This window comes from Podarcis liolepis (assembly GCF_965112155.1).
Source record: "Podarcis liolepis genome assembly, chromosome: 6".
Classification (NCBI taxonomy): Eukaryota; Metazoa; Chordata; class Lepidosauria; order Squamata; family Lacertidae; genus Podarcis; species Podarcis liolepis.
In genome coordinates this window covers 50,178,681-50,202,739 of record NC_139559.1, presented here as the reverse complement: position 1 = coordinate 50,202,739, position 24,059 = coordinate 50,178,681, and the positions used below count along the sequence as shown (strand labels likewise).

Sequence of the window (24,059 nt, the reverse complement as noted above, 5' to 3'; positions counted from 1 at the left end):
GCATAATAAATGGATCAACACATGAGACATAGTGATTTCCCACCTCTACTGATGGCTGGGTAAGAGTCACACCTGAATAGTGCCAATAATAAGCTGCAGCTTAACATCAGAGGACAAAATAAAACACAGCAACACAAGCAAAATACATGGGAAAAGTACATGAGAAAGAAATGCACACCAATATGCACGTGCGCGTACACACACACACACACACACACACACACACCACACATTTTGAACCATGACACACACAAATATTCTCAGAGGCAAAATGAACCCATTCACTATTCTCAGGTTATGCCCTCCCTGGAAATGTAAGTGCCTCTAAATCATGCTTATGAGAATCACTTGTGTGATGAGCACTGGGTAACCTAATTTCAATGTTTCTATGTTTAGTACCATATGACTGATCTTCTCAACATGATATTATCCTCAAGAAAAATACTAGGAGTGGCAGCATTTTCCCCAGAGATAATGTATCAAAGGACATAGATCCTATGTGTGATTAGAGGAGCATCTTATTTGGGCTGTTCAACAATTAAGGTCAGGATTCCCCATATCTGCCTTTGCAAACTATTCTTCTAAAACAGAAAAAAAATGGCTTCAAGTTTTCATTTGAGCCAGGGGCAGCCTTGGATCCCAAGTTTTCAAAAATCATGTCCTGCCTGAGTTGCTTAATCCTTCCCTTGTTAGCTGCCTTTCCCTCAAACTCCACCCCACCGTTTTCATCTTGTCTGTTTCACTGAATGTGTTTACCTTGCAAGCACAAACCTTGAACTCCATTGGGGTTGAGTGGGGAAAACAACTTGAAAGGTAAAGCACTGTTGTCCTATACCACAGGGGTGACCAATGTGGTCTCCTCTATGTTGTGGACTACAACTCCGAAAATCCCTGACCATTGGTCATGCTGGCTGGGGTTGATGTGAGTTTGGGCCCAATTATTATTATTATTGGTAGTGGTGCCCACCCTGTGGAACACCCTCCCTTCAGATGTCAAGGAAATAAGTAGCTATCCTATCTTTAAAAGACATATGAAGGCAGTGCTGTTTAGGGAAGTTTTTAATATTTAACGCTGTATTGTTTTTAATACTTGATTGGGAGCTGCCCAGAGTGGCTGGGGAAACTCAGCCAGATGGGCGGGGTATAAATAATAAATTAATAATAATAATAATAATAATAATAATAATAATAATTGGCTACTCCTACTCTATCCATTTCCCACTGCTAAACTGTTCTTCCATGAGGAAGGGACTAATGGCTAACATTACACATGGGTGAATATGACTAGTGTAATTGTGTAGTTTAGCCTGGAGTATATGCAGTTATATTCCCTCATAAAAGCTAAAGCACAGACACCTGGAACTAGGAGATATAGCCAGGGATGGAACCAGAGCACCTATCTTTTTATAGTATGAAACATTGCTGAGGAGGATCAGTATCACAGGACTTCTGGGTCAGAGAGATCTCCCTTGCTTCTGTCCCCAGAGACCATTTAGTATGCTACTGGGAACACTTTAGAAATATAGCTTGGTAGTTTGCTAAATCAGCATATGGCCCTATGTTAAACTCAGATGCTTCACCACCTCCACATGCAATCTGTGATGGCAAAAAAGCAAGACTAGATGAGAAAAATGTTCAACAGAAATTGGTCTTGAGGCATGCAATCCCGTTAACTTTTCTATCAATTAGCAGAAACTTGGATTCTACAGGTTTCTCACAACACATCAGGTCTGCAAAAAAAGCTGTTTTCAGACATTGTTCAAGGAAGGGTAAGCTTTAGAATTCCTACTGATGGGCTCTTTAGAACAGGTTTCCCAGTGATCATAGCCACTTAATTCATGCTCCAAATGTTACATTTCATAGGGAAATGTGCTTTGGCACTACATGCCTTCACCCCTCACCTGGGAGGTGTGAAGAGAGGTTTCTTCCTTTACCTGTGGACTAGAATCCATGAATGGCTAAAATGGCACAACATCAGGATTAGCCTTCCTTTAATTGCTGGACTTTAAATTCTTTGCACAGACTCCTAACATGGCCCAGCTACACAGAGCTATGCATGAGTCACAGGTTGGAGATATCTGCATTACTATTTGCTTTGGATATTGTCTGTTATGCCTTGTTAGTATGATGGCTGGGCAAGTGCCCAGTCATGGCCTATCAATACACATGCTCCATGAGTAGCTGCTAACAGAACAATTAATAGTCTCCACATTCAGTCTGTGTCCCCCAATGTAAAATATTTATGATGCCTCCCTCTGAATATTGTTTCATATATTTTTGTCCAATCGTCCTGGCACTAAGATCCCATTAGCTAAAGAGCAAGTTAAACAGGACTGTTGGAATTCTTATGATGGATGTGCTAATGAAAGGAGGAAAGGTCATTCCAATCATAAGTGGAGCAGTTCTTCCCCACCCTGATTCATCCCAGGCACTCTCTGGCTCCACACAGAGAGGGCGGCTGCTGCCTCCTCTATTGCTTGCCCCACACAGCCACTAAATCCTTGACAGATGGCACAAATGAAAATGTCTCTCTTTTCCCCTTTAATGCTTTTTGCATAAAAGCAAGCCCCAAAATCGTTAGTGAAAACAAGCTTATCTCAGAGCTCTTTGATAGCTTTAATCTGCTTATGTGCAGCACTTTGAGCTGCCAATAAAGGTGCATTGGTCTCCTACTCCACCAGCACATGGGCTCAGAAGAGAATGAAAGTGATCCAGCTTGGGTCACCTCTTTATCTGGCCTTCTGACTTACTTCACTGTTTGCCTCAAGCCTTCAAAGCCTTGGAGCAAAACCCACGCAGCAGTCTTCTTCCTCCTTCCACTCCATAAAAGTCAAGCATCCACATGCACCACACACCTCACTCAGCACACATCCCCTTAAGAAGCTATTAATCATTCAATCTACTTGCAAAGATCCCACCACCCCCTCAAGTTAATTCTTCCAGGCTTGCAAATGCCTGCGGTGTAGCAGTAATGCAATGTGTGCATCGCTCCTCTTGTACAGAGATGATTGTCTGGAAGGGGCAGGGAAAAGGCGAGCAATGGTGTCTCTGACTGGGGTATGAGCACATGCACAGTAGGAAGGTGCATGCACGAGGTGCAGATATCAAACACCCACTACAACTGAATTGCATGGGGAAGAGGATGTGCCAGTAAACTCACAGAGATACAGGGAATAAATCTCATCAGCTTCTCCCACCTATTCCCTTTGCCCAGCATATCTGTGAGTCCACCTGTTGAAAGGGGAAAGCATGGACTGAAGGACAATGGGACAAGACTTACCCTGGGCAAATGGCCCCTGCATCAGAGCCACAGCTGGCCTGTCCTCTCCACATTTCTCTTGCTACTGGTTCCAACCTCTCCATTAACTCTCATACAAAAGTGCAATAAGATTTTGTCCCTCACTCAATCTCAACCAAACAGAGACACTTACTGGACTGTGCTGTTCGAGCTTCCAAAACTGGGGTATAGACCCCTAGGCCCAGCTCAGAGCGGGCTGCCAGCTGGAACTTGTAGAGTGTGTCCGGCTTGAGCCCTTCAAGTGCATATGATGAGGTCTGGTCAAAGTCCACCTTATGCTAGAAAAGGCAAGAGGCAAGTTTTTCTTTTACTCAGATTGGGGGGGAAGGAGGGAATAACATAGCTATTGACACCTGACTATTGGACTCTTGGCCGTAGATGCCTACCAGTACTGCATACTAGGAATTATGCAATAGAGCAATCTACGCTCATCCTATGGAACCCTGTAAGCCATTATTTAAAGGAGATGATTTCACTTCCCCACAGATGTTGTGAATTCTCATTATAACCATGAGAAAAGAATCACTTTCAGTTCCCAGACACTGGAAACTTTTGGCTAATGAAGTATGTGTTGACGTAAGTGCGAGTAAGTTAGCATATATAGAAGACAAGTTGTGATAGGTCTTCACTTCAGAGCCACCACCTAATGGTTCAAAGGCCAGATAACTTCTGAGGCCTGATCCAACTATTATGTGGCAATATGATTGCCAACAAAACTGCTGCTCTTGCAGGAGCAGGAGCTCTTGCAGCTATCATAGGGAGGTGAAACTCTGGTATAGGTTCATAATCCAATGGGATGTGGATTGCAGTATTCTCACAGATGCACAAATATCTAGTCATGCAAATGCTATTTTCCACAACAATCATACTGGTCCTAACTCTAACAGATATAAAAATAAGTGCCCCATACCCATAGGCTACTTTGGTATAGGTCTTTAACCACCAATGGGTCATGTTGTCCCTCACCTGGATCCCATCTGTCTCTTCCCAATACACCAACTCATACTTGGTGACACGTTCTTGAGGTGCTGGCTGCCAGGTCAGCATGATCCGTGTGTCAGACTCTGCCTCAGCTTGGAAATCAGCTGGCTGAGATGGAACTGGAGACCAATAAAACAAGAGTCAGTTGTGGGAGGGGACTCCAGAGCAGCTTTAGAAAATTTCAAGGTGCAAGCCCTATCATCAACGCACTTCAACAATAGCATTGTCATAAACACAATCTTAACACATTCTCCTAAGCTCCAGGTTCAAACAATGACAACTATGTTCTTTCTCAAACTAGTGATTAACCAAAGTATCCACAACTATGCTTAAGTCAACTGTTAACTATGCTGGCAACAGAGTGCTGCTGGAACACCTATTTGAAAAGGACAAATTGCCTACCAAATCCCTAAAGTCTCTGGATCACACCTCAACCTTAGCTCAAAATATTAGCTCTTGGAAACAGTAGGACAGAGAAGGAATAGAGCTCACACAAAACATACATACCACCCTGTTGGGCCTTTATCTGGATGGCATCAGAAGGGGGTCCATCTCCTACTGAGGTGAAAGCCAAGACACGAATACTATAGGTGGCCCCATTTATCAAACTTCCTACAGTGGTGAGATGATGATCGTCAGTGTTGTGTTTCTGCCACTTGCTGAGTGGTAGGTGGGGGTCAATGGTGTAGTACACTCGATAGCCACGGATCATCCCATTGGGCTCTTCAGGTTGTTCCCATTGGACCAGCATGGTGCTGGAACTCAGCATCCGTGCCTTCACTTTGAGGGGTGGGCTTGATGGAGCTTGCTCTCCTGTCCGTGCATCCACCAACTCACTAGGGGGACTCCTGCCAATGTTATTTACAGCAATAATGCGGAACTCATATTCTGAGAAGGGGCTTAGGCCACCAATGCTATAGCGGGTGGTTGCCACACCATCTACTTCTCGGAAAGTGCCCTCTAATGACTTGGACTTATATTGGATGACATAGTAGGAGATAGGGTCAGCATTTCCTGAGTCCCAGGTGAGAGTCACACTGGTAGCTGTCGTCTCCGTTACTAATGGCTCCATTGGAGGTTTTGGAAGAGCTGAAAGCAAAAAGCACAATGTCAGTAATTTGATTAGTGCAAATGCTGTAATGTGCAGAGCTATAAAGGAGGCTTAGATGCTTGCTAACATTTTCCTTTAAAGGCAGAAATCATTTCATAGTCAAGAACGTACATTTTTATATTACACATTACCATATATTGCTTGAAGTGCTTCTTAATGGAAGAGTAAACACAGCAATCATGTTATTAGATGTGCTCAAAGCACTTGCTGGCAGCTGGCTAAATAAAGGTAATTTAAACAAGGAACCAAGTCAGGTTTTCTAAAGCAGAAAGGGTTATTCAGCTGAGGTACACTTTAGGAAGCCAGGTTCATGGCCTTTTCGGAAAGTATACCGGGGCAAAAGTAGTTCCATGTCTACTGTTGCTGCAAGAGCAAGAATATGTGGACTGCAGGGACTTGTGGCAAGCATATTTTTGTGGTGGGATGTTAAGGAAGCCAATTCTGTTATGAAAGTTCTGAGTATTAACAAGAAAGCAGAACTACTCTAGCACAACTGATCACATCAGCCATTTATCCAAAAAAGATAAATTTGTGGTCAGTACTGCGTTCTACTATCTTGGGATCCTTCTATGTACTGGCTAGGCACAAGGAAAACATTTATGATCATGAAGAAAAGACTGAGAGACTCCCCGACTCCCATAATGATCACCCTCTGGAGCTGTATTAATGTAAATACTGAAATCACAGTAGGTTATAGGATGTTTAGTAAGGTAACAGAACTGAAAGACAGGTGCTTCCACAAAGCTTTTTCAAGTGACCTGACAGAGATGTGCTGTCCTGGATGCCATTTCACACCATCCAGATACATGCACAAACCAAACAAATATTAGCTCTTGGGCAAGGCTCTTGAATGACAGTGGAGAGGCCTTATTATTTCTCCCAGAGACTTGCTCTATAATTCTGATGTTTGGCCATTCCATTTATGCACTGTAAGTAAACCTCTATTTTACAAGAAAACAAATGAGAAAACTCTGGGAGATACATGTTGGGTAACAAAGACCGGGAGGCGGGGGGAGGCACACGCAACGTGTCTTAAAAGTCTACACAAGTACAGCAGACTCCCTGCTACAGATGTTTGCCGTGAACATGCAAGAAGCTGGAAAGACCTGTGCAACAATGGCGACAGGGCTAATGGTGAGGCTCCACAGCATCTTTGTACTCAGGTTCCCCATTCACACTAATAATGACTGAGTCACAAGTGCACCCCATTCTGCTACCTGGTACCATGCAGAGGTATAGGATACCATGGAGCAGCTTCTTACCTTTGACAGTGATCTGAGCTGTTGCATGGATTACCCCCAGTGAGGACATGGCTTCGCAGGTGTAGTTGGCCGACTGCGTGATGTTGGTCAACTCTAAAACATTCCTGCCCATTGGCATGTCATCTTCTTTCGTCAGCTCCACGTCTCCGACAATCCACTTCACGTAGGGCATTGGGGACCCCACTGCTACACATGTGAGATTCACGCTCCCTCCAGGCATCACCTCATGGTTACTTGGAGGGATTGAAAATCGAGGGGACACTCGCCGCACTGAAACAAGGAATAGACAACTAGTAGGGTCACAGCCTAGACAATTGATATTCACTTGCTGCATACCCAAGGGGTGGGGGAAGGATCAACATTTCTCCTAAGTAGTAGCAAATCAATCCAGAAAAGAAGAAAAGAAAAAAAAGAATTCTGAACAAGAGCTGTTCACTGCTCTGCCAAATTTCATACCCAAGTTCTCCCTTTGACCCACTGGTGTTTTCAGCAGGAGCTCAACTATAGGACTGCCACCATTATTGTTCTCTCAGCTAAGTTACATTATGGACACTAAAATGTCTCCTTATTTCAAATCTACCCACTAATTAGAAAATAAGTTCACGCCCTGTCCCTAGGGTGTGCAGAACCTCTGCAAGGTGGAATAAGCTACTAAACTGGTTGGTTCCACAGCAAAGCAACCTGCAGGACAAACCTATCTTGCAGGGGCAGCTACAGGGTTTTATTTTTAAATTACTGCATGCATTACTGCTAGCTAAAACAGTGTTCCTGTGCAGGATTCAGCAGTGAGCCTGGGGCACCGCACAGCCGGATCAGAACACCTTGTTGGGTAGGAGCTTCATCTTAATAGACAGGAGATCAGATCTAAGCTGACAGCAGAGGGCCTGGGTGACAGGATCCTCTCTCCCATTGGGAATGTGTTCCAGGAGAAAGAACACTCCTTATTTCATCACACAGCATCTATTCATATAAAAGTCTCATTTGGGTTATTTTGTAGACAAACCATTAGATCGGCTAAAGTGCCCCAGCTGTTTGCTGTACACACATCAGTCAGGGAAATGACACTGAGAGATGAGGACCCTTCTTTAAGGCCAGTATTATGGGCCAATTTAAGGAGGGATACAGGAACACAACTGAACATAGTAAATCTTTGTCTCCTCTGGGCAAACTCATTTCAAATACATACAATAAAATAAAAAATTAAAAATGTGGGAGGGAGGGTGCAATGTGTTTCTTCTGGGAAGCCTGCTTTTCTGTAATGGAGATGTCACTACACATTTAATATCACAGCCTCTCCAGTCCACAGAGTCAGGGCTGGCAGAATAGTGAAGAGCTGCAATGCACAGGGATAGGGTTAGCTGGAAAGCAGTGGGGTGGACTATTTCTTAGCAAGATGGGAGAGACCTGCTCAGGGGCTAAAGCCCACTGGGACTGCCTCATGCTGGGCTTCCTCCTGCGTCATCTCCAACACCACAAAATCTCGTTAGAATAGGGGCAGCTGCTGACAGACAGGCTGACAAGACTCGGCTCAGCCTGACACTTCCCCTAATCAAATTTCGCTTGAGCTCTCTTTGATGATTCATTCCCAAACCAGCAGACTCACAGAAATAGACTGAACACAGAAGCCCCCACATTAGAATGTACAACAGAGTGAGGGTTTGGGGATAAATTAGACAATGCTGTCAACAGTGACAAAGCAGAGCTCATCAGCTCCTCACCAGCTTTTTTAAAGGGGCCCTCCCATAATGATAATGTGCATGTTATCAAATGTCTAAATCTATAATCTAGTGGGTTGTTCCTTTTAATCAATTGTTCAATCTCAGGTCAATAATTGTGTGCATGGTCACCAGTGAAAGGCTTGCTCCCTGCCTGACAGGGGAGTGCACCCCCAAACAAGACAGAAATTAAAGCAAATCAGCGCTCTAACAGAGTTATGAGAATACCCTGGTATTTAATGGACATGGCAATGGATCAACATGATGGGGTGGTTGTCCAACGCAGCCTGGTTCTGATCGGCAAGAGGCAGGACTCGTTCTCCCCCCCACAATGAACATGGTATTGAGCCAGTACATGAAGAGGTTTGTTCATTTGTTGTGTTTTATTCCAGGGACCAACCAACTTCCCACCCGCTCACCAACCAAACTGGTCTCAAAGAAAAGCAAGCTTGAGTAGTAACACAACAGGCTCGTGCACGGCAATAATTAATTGACTTGACATGCGCCAGACAGGAAAGAGGCCAGGTATGGGAAAGAAGCTGCTACATAAAATCTTGACAAAAAACAAGGGTGGGAAGGTTGAAATGCACAGATAGGCAAGCAAGAGGCACAGGAATGAGACTGGAAGGAATTCATGCGGAAGGGCTGAAAGAATTCGGTAGCATGCAGAAACCACCTCTGCCATCCACTCCAGTGAGAACCAAGCAAGATAGCTCCTACAACTACCTCCGATTACCTAAGTCACCTTCAAATGCATGCATGAGCAGTGGTTAGAATTAGAGTGAATCTCCACCAGAACAGCATTCCCTGACATATCTCTCAGACATCAGTCCCCAACTGACTCCTTTGTGGCCGTAAAAAGACCTGTCAAGACCATGCTTGGGAAGAAAGAACACGGCTTGTGAATCTGCCGATAAGCGCTTTAGTTCATTCAGCAAAGAGCTATCGAGAAAACCTCTCGCCCTTTTTGAAAGCTGCTGTTTACTATTCTAGCGGCAGGGGAAGAGAAAAGGTTACTTGACAATGTATCAGAGAAGGGTCTCTTCTAGCCTAGCTACAGGATGAATGGCAATGAACATCTCTCCCCCCCTCCAATCCCCACACAAAACCAAGCCGATTTAAAGAAAGGCTGTAGGCAAGCCCCTTCCCCAGGGGTAGGTTACTCAAAAAGAGGATCGGAAATCAGAGCACTTCTGATTCCACAAGACGACTCAGCCAAATGTCACTCTTATGACTGAGCAGAGATATGCATCTCCCTAAGGCCAACACAGACACTAAGCTGATGAACCTTTTCTTTCCTATTGGTACGTTGATGCAGCGACAGTTCCGAGATTGGTTACAGGGCATAAAGGTGCAGAAGTGAGGCTGCTGCCTTAGTTCTTCACTCAGTTTCCACTGTTTCATTTCCAAAAAAATGCTTGCCTTCTTCCTGCCCTAGGTTGCCCTATTAATGACCTAGCCTCAACAGATTGTCCTCCAGCCACTATACGTTGCCTAAGTACTGCACCATGCAAGCAGAATAGATTGTTTCTGTTGGTCAGAAGGGGTGGTGGCAGGAACAGCTTCCACACTAAGGCTGTGGAGACTCCGACAGTATCCAGTGTTTGTTGACCTCATGCTGTGCCTGCCTCTGTAGCATCACTTTGGTAGTTTCTCTCTTCCAGTCTGGTTGCAAATACTCTTCAGATGTGCTGCAAATCAAACTGTAGTTCTCATTATGTAGAGGGGAAGAACAGAGGCAAGGTGATCAATGGAGGCTCAGTTGTGTGCCTTACTAGCGAGTGGGAGGCAACCTCCCTTCTATCTAGTCTTTCCTGGGCTATTAAACTACACATTGAGATCTTAAAATGTCAATAAAACAGGAACAGATGGGATTAGAGTTGCTACCGTCAATCCAGGCTGGATTATAATCTAGAAAGAATGCCTGGGAAGGTTAGAAAGGAGGTGAATTCCAACCTAGCACCAGTATAGCATTCCTGGGTAATTGGCAGCTTCTTTGTGGGCAGAGTCCAGTGGGATGTGAAGCACAGCTGTCAATCAGCATTAGAACACTCTGGCAGAGCAGAACTAGTGAAGGTTGCTTACACAGCATCCCCAAGCATGAATACGGTTCTAGCTTCCACTAGGCCCCAATCTTTCTCCTGCCTCTGGCATGACAATCAGTAATTAAGGCAGCTCCATTCCCACCAATTGCAGGAATCTGCAGAAACCCTCTTCCAATTTACAAAGCAAATCACAAGGACCAAACGAGAGTAGATGCCTCCCAAATATTTCCAGTATCATTCACACTATCATGACTTCTTTTCTCAGTAGAATTTGTCAGTTTTTTTTGTTTTGTCTTCTGTAAACTCCTTTTAGATAAAGCAGAAGTGAGCAACTTGGTGATTTTGGAAGAAACCACATGGGGAAAACTATTGTAAAGGTCTATGGGTAATGGTGTTCAAGGTTTATTTCAGCAGACTATCGAACATGAAATTCACTGTTATTCATCCCAGAGCATGGCATCCTATATGACTCACAAAAGAGGAAAATCCCCCAGGCTTCCCTACGGAATGGAGCATGCAGGGCAATAATTTGGCAGTTAAGGTGGAAAGTAAGTGACGTATCCTGAGCCATCTCACAGCAGTGGAGGTGATAAGAACACACCAGTAGAGACCAGCTCCACATTCTGGAAGGTGGGGAGGGGAGACGCAAGCAATACAACAAAGGGAGGTGGAGAAGTGTTAATAATTTAGCATGCATTAGCGTGCACCTTCCTTGCATCCAGAATAAATGTGCATGGATCAATCAACCTGCTTAGCTCAGATTAGAGCAGCTGCTTCTCGGATTTCATAAAAACACTGAGGTCATCTCACTAAAAGTCCTCCTCCCATCACTTTTCTACTTCCATCCTGGGAAACTCCAGGCACTAAGCAATTGCTAAAAGCTGGGCAGTTTTAACAACTATTAATTGATTACTGCACCAGAGCTAAGAGAAGTAAGGCCACTGGAAAATAGTAACAGAAGGAGTGCTAGAGTCACACTCAAAGTGAAAGGCACCAGCCAGCCAAAATTAATTTACAGTTAAAGATGAATTCCTGTTGTTGTTGTTGTTAGCACTTTTGGACAGTAGGATCAATGATGTGTTATTTTTAAAAATTCCTTAATAAGCAATTTGCTTTTGTCACTCGCAAAGCTTCAACTCTTTTCATAGTCTGACTTTAAAATCTCATACACAAACCCCACTTCATCTTCTGCAAGTATTGCATCTGACCATGACGTGCTTAGGGATTTTAATCTTTGTCAAAAGTTGTTTCCAGATTCTGGAGTATTAATTAAAGTTCAACATTGTGAGTCTTGATTTTAGCTTTTAGCACTCTTAGTTGTGACAAAATGCCAGAACCGTCCAGAAACAAAGCCAAGGTAGTAACCATCATTGCAATATAATTTTGACTTTCACAAAACATTTTATTCAAGATATCTTAATTTTGAGCGGGAGACTATGCAAATTGATCCCCTCCTTCAGGTAGCGAAACTGCTTTAATAAGCTATTCATGCCAAAGACAACTACCTCCTCTCTCAATTCTTCCATAATATAAATCTCATTTTCCTGACACCTGCACAAGTTTGCTACCTGGGTCAGCTTACATGTATGGTTTTGTTTCTGGCTTTGTGGGAACGCTGGGGTAAAAGCAATGCTGTTGGGAAACTAAACAATCCTTCCTCCTGTATTGTCCAGTGTCCATGGCTCTATCTTACTCTGCTTTATCACAACTGCTTCTGGAAGGTGGGCAAAAAATTATCAGATCTGAATAGCTCCTCCACCCCTTCTCATACTTGTCATTAGTATTTTAAACAATATCTCCTGATGGAAAGGTAGTTCCTAGGGCCTCACAATCTACTGACAGAATCACCAGCAGGAGGGAGAAGACTGGAAGGGAAAAAAAGATGCATTTAGAGTCTAAACTCCTGTTCAAACAATGCCTCACTATTTATGTTCCCAATACATCCCTGAGTGCTGACATTTTATAGACAATTTCCAAAACAGGGCCTAGCCATTTTTGGATTATATTTCAGCTATAACTTTTAGAGCTAATTATTTGCGCTGACAACCCCATATAAAAGAGGATCTATCATTACAGCAGAGCAATGCCAAAGACCTATCACGGTTCGGCCTGGTGACACGCTAATAGCAAAGCAAGGGAGAGGCAGACTCTGCAGCTCTGGAATTTGCATTCATTCACTTCTGAAAATAACACAGCATTAAGGGGGGGGAGAGAAAAGAGCTGCTATATCAAGATAAAACAACTCCTTAATAAATAACCTGGTAGCAATCGCAGAGCAATAATTAAATGCATGGGTGAACAGTACACAGTTGTAAGTAAAGCTTGGGGGGGGGGGAACGGACAAAAACTAAGATGCAATTATCAGTGCCAAACAAATTATAAGGCTTGGAACATCCCACTGGAATATTTAGCATCTAACATATCTCTCCCCATTAAATGTTTGAGCTTTGGGACATTTCTGGTGGGCTGGGACCAAGCAACATCCTGGTCAAGGGCTGTTCCACATATGCCTTTTTCTCACAAGGGTGTTGGGAAACATGTACATCTGGGAATATAGTGTGAAAATAGTGCCTGTTTTCCACAGGCTAGTGGCTGTGGCTTTGAAACAATAAAGAAAGAAAGACAACTGAAAAGCAGTTTGCTAGATGAAGTATTCTGATAGATTTTTAAACAGCAAAGTTTTATGGAAGCTTAACTGGATGGAATTGAAACCTAAAGGAATTAGAAATTTTATTTATTGATGCAGAATATGATATATTTTAATGAAACTGGAACAAAAAGTTGGAATTAAAATGAATTTTGAGCATATAAGTTGAGATATCATGCTGAATTATAGAGAAGTGTGTACATAACACTTGTGAATAACATTAATGATGTTTATGTATGGTTTGTAAAGTGTAACTAATAATAAAAATAAAACACACCCATTTGTGCACTGGAGAAAATGGAAGTCACACTTATGATTTTAATATGTGATGGTGTAAGCATAATGCATGAAACAGCCCTAAGCGTATATCTGTCAATCAAGGCTACTTTTGCTATTGATATATGCTGGTGGTTCCACTGGAAGAAGGGATTTAATTTGTTCAGGTTACTTGACCTTGGACATGAAAGTGCCAGGCAAACAGAATCTGTGCAGCTTCAGAACGTTTCACTATCTCTCAGCTTCAATTCCTGCCAGGATCCCATGCAATGTTGCCCTAAACAAGCTTTGGTTTATGTCTGAAAACAAGAAAACTTTCTCCCCTTGTTAAGGGGAGCATATTCAGAGAACTAAAATGAAAACAAAAGCAACAGCTCTGGGACAACTGCAATGACAGCTCATTAAACAAGTTCTAATTCAAATTCTAATGAAGTTCACTTAGTATGGCTGTGTAGCAGTTTGAGGAGTCTTGGTTTAAGGGAATGTCCAAATAGCAGTGTCTCAGGCTTCATGTACTTTAGTGCTATTGTGCTAAACAAGAAGCACAAACAACAGAAGAGTAACTTGGAAAAGTAGGTGCTTTTAAAGTACTGACTCCAACCAGAAGTCCTGGCATGCAGAATAGGGTAGTCACTGTCCTGTGATAATTACAGGTACACAGGAAAAAGTATGGGAACATAAGGGATGCAATAGCGGAGCATCTGGACTGAGGGATGAACATTATCCCCCTTCAGAACTAATGCATAGACATTTCCTAACTCTCAATATCTACCATTCTCTATTAATTGGTCATTTTAGGGCCTATAAAGATATGGATTCTGTTTTTTTCATCAAAGGAATACTACCTTGGGTCAGAGAAAGTTGTTGATATATCCATAGTAATTGCTTCAGGTTATGGCACTGCGAAGTCTAGGCAACATCCTTCCTTAATTTCAATACTCAGCACCATTTTGAAAAAACCTGACTTAGAACAGAAGTTGAACTTCAATGGAAATATTGGAGTAGCTTAAGCCACCTGCTAATTTTGATGTCTACCAATCACCTTTTGTCTAATATCTTGGTGCAACACAGCACTGTCAATAAGAGAAAGGCAGGTAAGATAACGGCACACCTTCCTTTCTCTAGTACAGTTGTTGCCCTTGCTGAGTGAGTCCTTGTCCAGGGAAGAATCAAGTCCCTGGGTTTCAGGTATACAGGTAACAATCCTATAAACAAAAATGATCCAGCATGAGAAAACGCTGCTTTTTCAATTACGTCAGTGGTGCTTTGCGTGTATCATAAACACAGCATCTCAAACGCAAGTGTGATGTGGAATGAATTCAATGTGTTAAAAAGGCGGCTATGGTGCCTCTATCAGTTGCTCCTTCCTCTTCCTACTCTATACCAAGCAGCTTACACTGTGAGCGAGGGGTGTCCACCCCAACCGAAACTTCAAATCAGTACTTTGCATTCCTCAACAAAAAGGAAACAGGAGTCAAAACAAAGTAACAGATTAAGGCAAAACCCACTCTGCTGCCTACTCTCTATGTACATGCACCCCGTTCCCATCTCAAAACACGAAAATCTTTGGGATGGACTGCATGCAGATAAGGGTCTGTGCATTTTAAACATCAAGCGACAAAAGGCATGCAAGCAGTGTGGTCAATGCTGTCAGCAAGGACATAGCAATTAGGAAGCAGATTCAGGCCTGCTATGGCAGTGCCTGGCAGAGAGCCAGGGGCCATCAGACCCTCCCCTTGCAGGGCTGGCTCTCCATCCCCTACTGGAAAAGTCTCATCAGAGGTGGCATACTGTAGATGGATAAGAAGTGAAAAGGACCAACCTTCTCGCGGATCTGAGAGATGAAAGTTTGTTTTGTTTGATGACATTGTGCGATGAAGATGAGAAGGGAATAAAAAAAGACAAGGAAAAACACAGAGAGTAAAAACAGGCCAAGCTGCATGTGTCTGCACAGCACTGAAACAACAAGACATGATGGTAGAGACCGGCCAGGACTACCCACTGTGCAACTGCGCACGCACGCACTCACACAAACAAACATTCCTGCCACAGAACACTGGATTCAGCTTCTCTTCCTCATCCAGATGCACACAACCAGACCCTCAGTATATAGGAGCACATGTCCCAGGAACACCAAGAGCCAAGTTGATTTTGGTAGGCTGCCCCCACTTCTGGCCAAGTATAGGCAAGAACAAGTGTGCACACACTCATGGACATACCCACCACATTTCAGACACCACAGGATTTTCAGTCAAGTGCCAAGCTCCGTTCCAACTGTACAGACAGTAGCGGAGGCACTTTAACCCCCATCTGCCTCTCTCACACAGCTCAGTATCTGCACACACGCCCCATCACTCCTCAACACAGAGGAAGCAGTCCTGGTGAACAATGGGAATTCTTTAAGCATGAAGAGCCTCTTTCTCCCTCTTTCCAAACAGAGCTAAAAGCAGCAGAGAAACATTAGTGCAGTGTAAACCAGTTGCTGTGTCAGGACCCCTGATGCACTGAACTGGGAAAGAAAGGAGGGCAAAAAGTCAAAGCAACGATCACCCCAAATCAGCAGGGCAATCCAGTACATTCCTGTTTTTGTTCCTGCAGGAGAGACAGTAAGAGGTTAGTTGTGTTTCCCTGAAGGGCATGGAAGACCTCGTTTCCTTTGCAGGAATGACCTTATAGCAGCTAATATCTGTGGTGAATCGCCTGAAATTGAACCCTTGCTGAGAGAATGCAGAGACTGTTCTGGTGGTTAGAAACTGCTTATGAGTCACATTTTAAGGGTGGGAAAAGGCACGGCGGGTGTGGGGGGAGGACATTGCCTGTCAGCAGAACACACTCTCAATTAAAACCCTTAATGGGAAAGATATACACTGTATGGTTGGTTCCATCAGTAATTCATTTGCAAGGATGAGAGAGGATGGGATTTCAGCTGGTTTTCATGATGTGCAGCCACCTACCTGCTCCTTAAACAGACTGCACCAAGAAGTACCATGGAAGCTAAGATATACTCCACGGTGCATATTCTCAGCACTGATACACAATAGATGTGGGGGAGGAAGGGGAAAGGAAGCACTGTACTCCTCTCTTTGCATAGAATCGAAGAGTATGTGCTCACTTGCTCAAGGACCAGAGTGAAGTGTGTTGCAGTAGCCATTAAGTACAGAAAGTGGAAATATAATTTTAGTTCTGCTTACTCCTTTGTCACCACCCAGGAGTGAATGGAAAAAGTACTTTGTCTTTTCTGAGTGTGACAGGAGGATTGTACCACATTTGTAGTTCCACAGTTGTTTCAGGGGATGATGGGAAGATGGCAAAGGTTCCGCCTTTGGATATGTAGTCAAATGATTGTTCATAAGATTCTATTTTTTGAACCTAATCTGTTGTATGAAGAGATTAGAATCCCAGCTATATAACCTTCCTATTAAAAAAAGGTTCAAATCTTTGGGACTTCAGCAATTTGGGTGGGTTTGAATTTTGGCTCAGTTCCCCAGTGCAGACCTACATTTCTCAGTGAGGTGAGCAGACCTGTGTCTGGGGCTGTACCGCTTCGGAGTAGAGATAGGAGGATTACATAAAGATTCGCCAATATGGAGCCAAAATATGAATAATAATTCCTGTATGTTAGTAAATTAGTATTCTCTGAGAGAAGGCTAGGCTAGAATCTTTCCCTTTGACACTTAGTTTTCTAGGTGGAGGTGATATTTTTATAGGAAAAAGAGCATTGAATCATGTGAACCCCACTAGCGGTCTGAAATGTATCAGCCCAGATACAGTTTTACTACCCCAGTGAAAAGTAGTTGCATAGAGGCAACTACTTTGCAAAATTACCAGCATTCCACAAAAAAGGAACTAACACTGAGGTAGGCAATATGAAAAGAAGACTGTGTTATCTGAGGTGCACAGCAATGCTATACAACTCATCAGTACAAAGCCCAGGCCAGGCAAGCTGTAATGGTTTGCCCACATGTGTTTGTACTTTAGATTACAGTAAGCAAGGTTCACTTATGAAGCACACTAATACAAACAGATAACTTTCTAGCCCGTCAGTCAAGAATGATCTTGGGGCCTGTAATTTGTTACTAATTGCTGGATTATCTCTTAATCACTTCTTATACTAATGGATTATAGGAAATGAACATCTGCAGCTGAGTCTGCTCTGGAAAGACCCTGGATGGAAGCAGCTACACCTCATCTCATGTTGAAATTGTGCCTACTTTATCAGTAAATATGCCAACACCTAGTGAATTGGAATGCTCACTTTCTCCCCAGAGCCCTTCTCTTCATCCCTTATCTCTGGCACTGCAGGAAGCAAGTCCTCCTGCTCTTTTCCGAACACTGGGACTTAAAGGCATGACAGTAAGAAGTGCAGTAGTTTACATCTTCCATGGAAAGAGCAATATATGCAAAATATAACTGACACCACAACCTCAAGTTCTGCTATCACCTACAGGAGCCAAGAGAGGCCTTAAGTGTTCCATGTTTCATGGCCCCATCTGTCAGTAGTCTGACAGCAACTGCTAGTCTCACTTGATGAGGGGCAACAGCATCAAAATAACAAATGTGATATTGGACAAGCAATCAGAAGGCACAATGCTGTTCCCAGTATTCCACAGAGAAACAGAAAGTAAATGAAGAGGTTGAGAAACTCCTACTAACCCTGATTACTTTGATAGGGTCAGAGAAGCTCCCAGTAACCCTGATCACTTTGATAATTTATGTAGAAACCTTATAGCACATTCTCCTATCCTCTGCAGAAGAGCCAAAGTGGTAACAGTTAGGGTGACTACTTGCACAATAACCCCCACCCCAAACAAGAAAATCCATCACCCCAAAAGAGGACAAAAGAGGGTACTAGTTTGCCTAAAAATTGTATATGCCAATTTGTAGGTATTGATGCCCATTTAGAAATAGCTGTTATAATTTAACTAACAATACAATGCATTTCATCATACTGGAGAAGTCTGTGACAAAGAAACTGGTGTGCTTGCTTAATATTTATTTTTAAGCACTCCTATTTAAAATATTTACATGTTAACTCTTACCAGCTAGTTGTGTATAGAACTGTAGCCTTATTCTTCTTCTTCTTCTTCTTCTTCTTCTTATTATTATTATCCAGTTACACTTCTAACTTCTTTTTCCAGAAAAAGGGCAAGACATGCCTTATCACAGTGTAAAGTTGGTGTTTTTTTAATCATAGCACCTTTCTGCATAAGACTTATGAGGATTAACATTTTTTTAAAAGTCACAATGTGATCAGCTTTCTCGTACAGAAAGGTAGTAACAGTTCCATCTATTTACTCAGAAGCAACTCCCACTGAATTCAGTGGGTCTTACTCCCATGTAAATAAGTGGGTACAGGATTGCAGCCTAACCAATCACTGGTTTTGTGGGTCAACATTTTACTTTAATAGTTGATTCAATTAGCAATTTTATTGTTCATAAAAATAATTCCTTCAAAATTGCATTACTAACTGGGCTGACATAATCTGGATGACACAGTGATGGGTAACTCTTAGCTGATGCTCAATTTATTTTGGTTTTACAGCACTCAAGAACTCTTAAGCGATGGAAGCATATGTGGCTCAGAGAGCAAACTTTTTTATGTGCAGGAGGAGTATAACTAAACCAAATTATCCACCCTGGAGTTTATATCCACTGAAGCTGGTTGGGGAAAAACTGACGGAAAATGCAGAAGAGGCCAAGTGACAACCATTTCAACTTATAAGGTTGCTAGGAGAGAAAAACATTTTGGTAGGATGCCGCAAGAGCTAATCCAACCATCTGAGATCCACAAGCCACATTCAGCCTATGTACAGCTACTCAGACCATTCCCCTGCTCACATGCATGCTATATTTTATTCATGGAAAGAATTATCTCCCTTTCCCACTGACTGTTTTTTCCCCATGTACACAAGATTAGTTGATGTAGGGAAGTGGTTAAAGGTGTGGTCTAAGAGAGAGGAAGTACCCAGTTCAAAGAGCTCAGCTAGGATTTGCTCCCAACAAGCAGGTCTCTCTCAGTTTCACCTCCTAATTTGCAGTATGTGGATACTGATAGTGGTCTATTTTACAGAGTGTAAGGATTATTGAGAGGAGTTATGAAAATGATATGAGCACTAAGGAAAAGTGCTCGGTTATTATACTTGCAGGTTATATTATAAACACAGAAAACTATATGGCATTGGAGGCGCCAGCTACACAGATTACTGTGGCTTGCCATTTACTCTTCTCAGAGCTACACAGAGACCACACACTGTAGGATGCTTCTAACTCTTTGGATGCACATCTGAACAAGGGTAAGGGACAAGCTACATGTTATGTTGCAGCTATGGGTAACAAATCCCTGAATGGTTCCTCCTCCTCCCTTGCAAAGTGCTGTTGCAAGGGGATGGAGTGCAAGGAGGGAGGAGGAGGAGTAAAGGGGAAGGAGTAAAAGTGATTCTTAACCTTCCTTTACCAGCCACTTTCCCTTGAAACTGCAACCCTCATCTTTTCGTTTATGAGGTCCAAACCTGTGATTTCAAGGTTACCAGGAATCCAGAACCTTGGTTGGGATAAAAGCAGCTGTGTGTGTGTGTGTGTGTGTGTGTGTGTGTGTGTGTGTGTGTGCACCCACCCACCCACCCACCCCCACACAGGAACAGCAGTGGGAAAACTGAATACTCCATCCCCTGATGCAAACCAACCCTACCTCAGGACACTTTGCAAGCAAGAAGGGGTCATCATGGCTACAGTATTCATTGCCTCTAGTGACATGAAACTTGTATGGTTTCAATAATATAACATGGGGATAAGATTTGTGCATACATCCTGTTCTGTTTTCTCAAACAAGGGAAGTAGCCTCCTGCTTTGGCAATGGATTGGGAGCCAAAGGAATTGTGAAAGTCTTTCACTGGGCTGGTTAGGGCGTCTATTTTGTTCTATAAAACAAAGCCGCCTGCACAAATATAGTCCAAGAAACAGTACATATGGCAAACCTCCACAGGGGACAATTTATGTAGTAACCTGTCTTTTATATACTATGGGGCTTTATCTCAATCCTGCAGCTTGGAGTCCAACCTTGTAAAGATTATACGCAATAGAAAGAGGCTTGTTTCGAAATTTATGCCTGAGAAATACAACAGTTAATAGAAAATGAGCCACACACACAGGGCTAGAAACATATCCTTACTAGAAGCTTGGCTTGTGTCACCTTATCTCCAGAGAGAGCCAGCCAGCCAGCTAGCTGAACAACCTGCTCTTCGCATCAAACCTGGGGTCACAGTTTACTGCACTCCTTAGAATCTAAGGGGAGTTCTCTAGCTAAATAAAGAAAGTCTCAACAAACAGGGAATCAGGCAGGTTTAAAGGTGAGGTTTCTTTGCCTTGGCAAGCTGTGTATTCAGGTGAAACATTAGCCTTCCCAAGCTTTTTCGGAAAGGCTCGACACAGAGAAAGATACTTGAAATAAAATGTGAAAGTGATTAAGAATGTCCAAAAATTTACACAACAATGTAAACATGAAATATGTTCAAACAAACACCCTCCCTTTACTCTGGGGAGATATGACATTATTTTTACTAGAGCTGACTACACACACACACACACACACACACAGAGTACAGGGTATATAAGGTCAATAATAAGCACATTATGCTTGAGAAATGGGCATTTCTGCTGCACAGATAAAGAGTTCTGAGACTATCTGAAACTTCAGCATCGTACAGATTTGTATGTTGAAATTGTTCTGCAAGATGAAACGGCACCTGTAGAAAATGAGTGCTGAACACAATGAGAGTAACCGAGAGACCTAGAAGCAATCACACAGTAAGTCATTTTGGCTTCTCCTGGGAATAACTCTTCCTCAGCTTGGTTAAGGCAGCTCCCCTCCACCCCACAAATAAAAGGTGTGTGCATGAGTATTAGGAAGCAACAATCAAGTGAGGAGACAGAGAGAGAGAGAAAAGAGAAAAGACAGAGGAAGGAATGAAGATGGAAACAGTATTTCTAAATGGGTAGTTATTGAGATCCAGGACCTAAGAAGGAATAAAATATGAGTTTAACTGCCAACCAGTCAAAGGCACCAAATTGACACTCTTCTTCTTTCCCACTGTTATGTAAGTACCAAACCACACACCTCCAAGGGGTCTCTTACATTAATATCCCTGGCTAATACAAGGTCTGGCCAAGGAGAACACGCATTGTCCCCATGTAAAACAGAACAGAAAACTAATCAGCTTTTAATGAAGTACCAAACTCTTTGCTCTCCAAACACAAAATTCTGTATCAAATTTAACGCAGTGAGTGAAAAGACTTTGAGATCTAGGAATAATAACAAGTTAAGAAAATAGTCTGGCAAAGTGGCTTCGTGCAACAAACTGAAGCTGATTCTCAGCAGGAATGGAAGCTATTGTAATAGCTTCTGCAATAATCCCCGTTGCTGACAAGGTGTTGACCAAGAGAGCTTATGGAAACTAACATGCTATTCCAGAGTCAACATGATGCACCAACTCACCTGCAAGAGAACAAGTCAAGCTTATGAAATGAATGCTCAAAGCTTTATCTCATTAAAATAAATAAATAAACCCTCCCCAAAAAGGGTGGTGGTGAGAAAAAGAGAGACCCACTAATTTCACAAAGCCCCCAAACACGCTTTTGTTTAACAAAATAGACAAATAATTAAACATGAACTTCTGCCCCCTTTATGACAGTGGTTTAACCAGTCTGACCATTAAAGAAGCTCTGGCGAAAAAAATGAAATAAAGAAAAAAAATTGTGGCAAGAATTGACTTTCCAAGGCTTGAACTCAATGACTGGTTGGGCATTTAGGTTTCATCATTTACAATACATCATAAAGGTAACCTCTCACTGCAACGTCTCATGGGTCATTAGAGAAGGTGTAGACACGGAAGAGAAGGTAGAAAGGGATGGAAGTTTGCCTTCTCCAACTTTACCTCGCACATAAAGGTTGGCTGGAGCAGAGTAACGGGTCCCAGCACTGTTCGTGGCGACACATTCATATTTGCCTTGGTCTGACTCTTCACTGTTCTCAATCTGTAGAGCTCCTATGTGGAAAATAGAACACAGACAATATTGGTTATAATAATATATTTACAAAACATGTAAATTTTTGCTCTGTGTCCCTAACTTAGGACACAAAGGGTTTCTGGTAAATGTGTGGCATGGCACTTCTCAGAGGGTCCACCAAACACCACTTCCACTTGGTTGTTGCTAAAAAGCACCTGCTGTGTCCAGTTTTTATAGCTGCACAGGCAAACAGTTACTGACACCTTTTCAATTCACTTCTTATGGAACACATCCATTTCTACCAAGCACAGAAACTTTCAAAAGAATTCAGGTTTATCCGTTGAAATATCACAACGAATACAATCTTCACACAACCAATTTGCATCTTGATGCACTACTCTCCTTCCTTTAATTATCAATTCGATTCTCTAAAATTAAACTTTCACTTCCCCATAAAGTATGAATAACAGAATCTTAGAAACCTACAAACCAAAAGGATTACAAGATTGTACCCTGAGAAGTCCTTTCATTTATGATAAAGTCCTCAATACAATCATCAATACAATTAATAAGTCAGCATCAGAAAATGGTACAACTTGTGTTAAATCCAATTTAAACCTGAAATCAGCCCAACCAACATTAGGGACAAATACGGCTTGAATTGAATTCTTGTTCCTTATCTCGTCCATCATAGATGAGTGCTGAACCCTGTCCAGTTGTTTCCTCTGGAAATCATTTAAAATGGGCTGCATCTAGCTTGTGGAGGAAGTAAGGATGACAATAGTGAAGGGGAAAATAAGCAAAGGGTGAATGTAGAAGTAGCCTTGATGCCACTTTGCCAGATCAGAACCTCCATACTTCCTGAGTAGCAAAGACTTTCTTGGTTCTTCCAGAAGTTGAGATTCCAGAGATGGCAGAAGAGGGCATTTGCTCAGAAACACATACACACCTGAACCAAGAGAAAAAGCATTAACCTGTCTGCTTGTCAGAGTCTGAACCCATTTCCATTTGCCAGAGAAAACAGCACTGTGAACAGAAGCCAAAATTGCTGTCTCCGCTCTTCCCACTTCAAGGAACGGAGGTCAAATTCAGTTTTCATATCATTGCAACAGAAGGAAAACTAATGTGAATCAACTGCTGCCACCTACATTATTTAGAAGGATAAATTGAGACTGTAGCCTAAGTCTATATGTCAGGGAGAGAAAAAATGAACCTCACTGAGCTTTGCTATGTAATAAAAATGATGTAGGGAGCCCTTCCTATTGTTATGCTGGGGCTGGCAAGGGGCAGCCAGAAAAGCCTTCCTTCTGCCACTCTTAAGGTGTTTTCACATATAATACTAATAAGTTGGCTGTTCTTTAATACAGCAGCAGCAGCATTATCAGGTTTGTTTTTAATGTTTTGTAACCCAGACCAGGAAAACTTCATCTACTACTACTGCTGCTGCTACGTTGCTGCTGTTGTTAAATTTATTACCCACCCTTCATCAGCAGGTGCCAGGGCTGGTTACTATGATTTAAATTCAGTATTAAAAACAGTTAAAACTAATTTCAGGTGGGTCCTGAAAACACACATCTGAAAACACCAGGATAAAAAGGTGCGTCTTCAGCAACTGACAAAGGCTATATAGCAAAGGTGCCACTATTTATAAGCTGCTGCAAAGAATGTCCTCTCCTGAGCCATCACCTTGAATTTCTGAGGGCGGCAGAGCCACCCAAAGG

The 24,059-nt window shown here is 42.6% G+C and overlaps 1 protein-coding gene across 25 annotated transcripts in view; it reads right to left on the bottom strand.

Moving 5' to 3' along the window:
• Positions 1–24,059, bottom strand: part of PTPRF (protein tyrosine phosphatase receptor type F) — a 474,052-nt gene that overhangs the window by 63,795 nt on the left and 386,198 nt on the right. For all 25 annotated transcript variants that reach the window (XM_083510759.1, XM_083510768.1, XM_083510752.1 and 22 more), the window contains 5 exons: positions 22,266–22,376; positions 6,653–6,922; positions 4,787–5,368; positions 4,265–4,398; positions 3,432–3,576 (listed from right to left, as the gene is read on the bottom strand). In XM_083510759.1, coding sequence (XP_083366885.1) covers positions 3,432–3,576; positions 4,265–4,398; positions 4,787–5,368; positions 6,653–6,922; positions 22,266–22,376 — 1,242 coding nt within the window. The remainder of the gene's footprint in view (positions 1–3,431; positions 3,577–4,264; positions 4,399–4,786; positions 5,369–6,652; positions 6,923–22,265; positions 22,377–24,059) is intronic.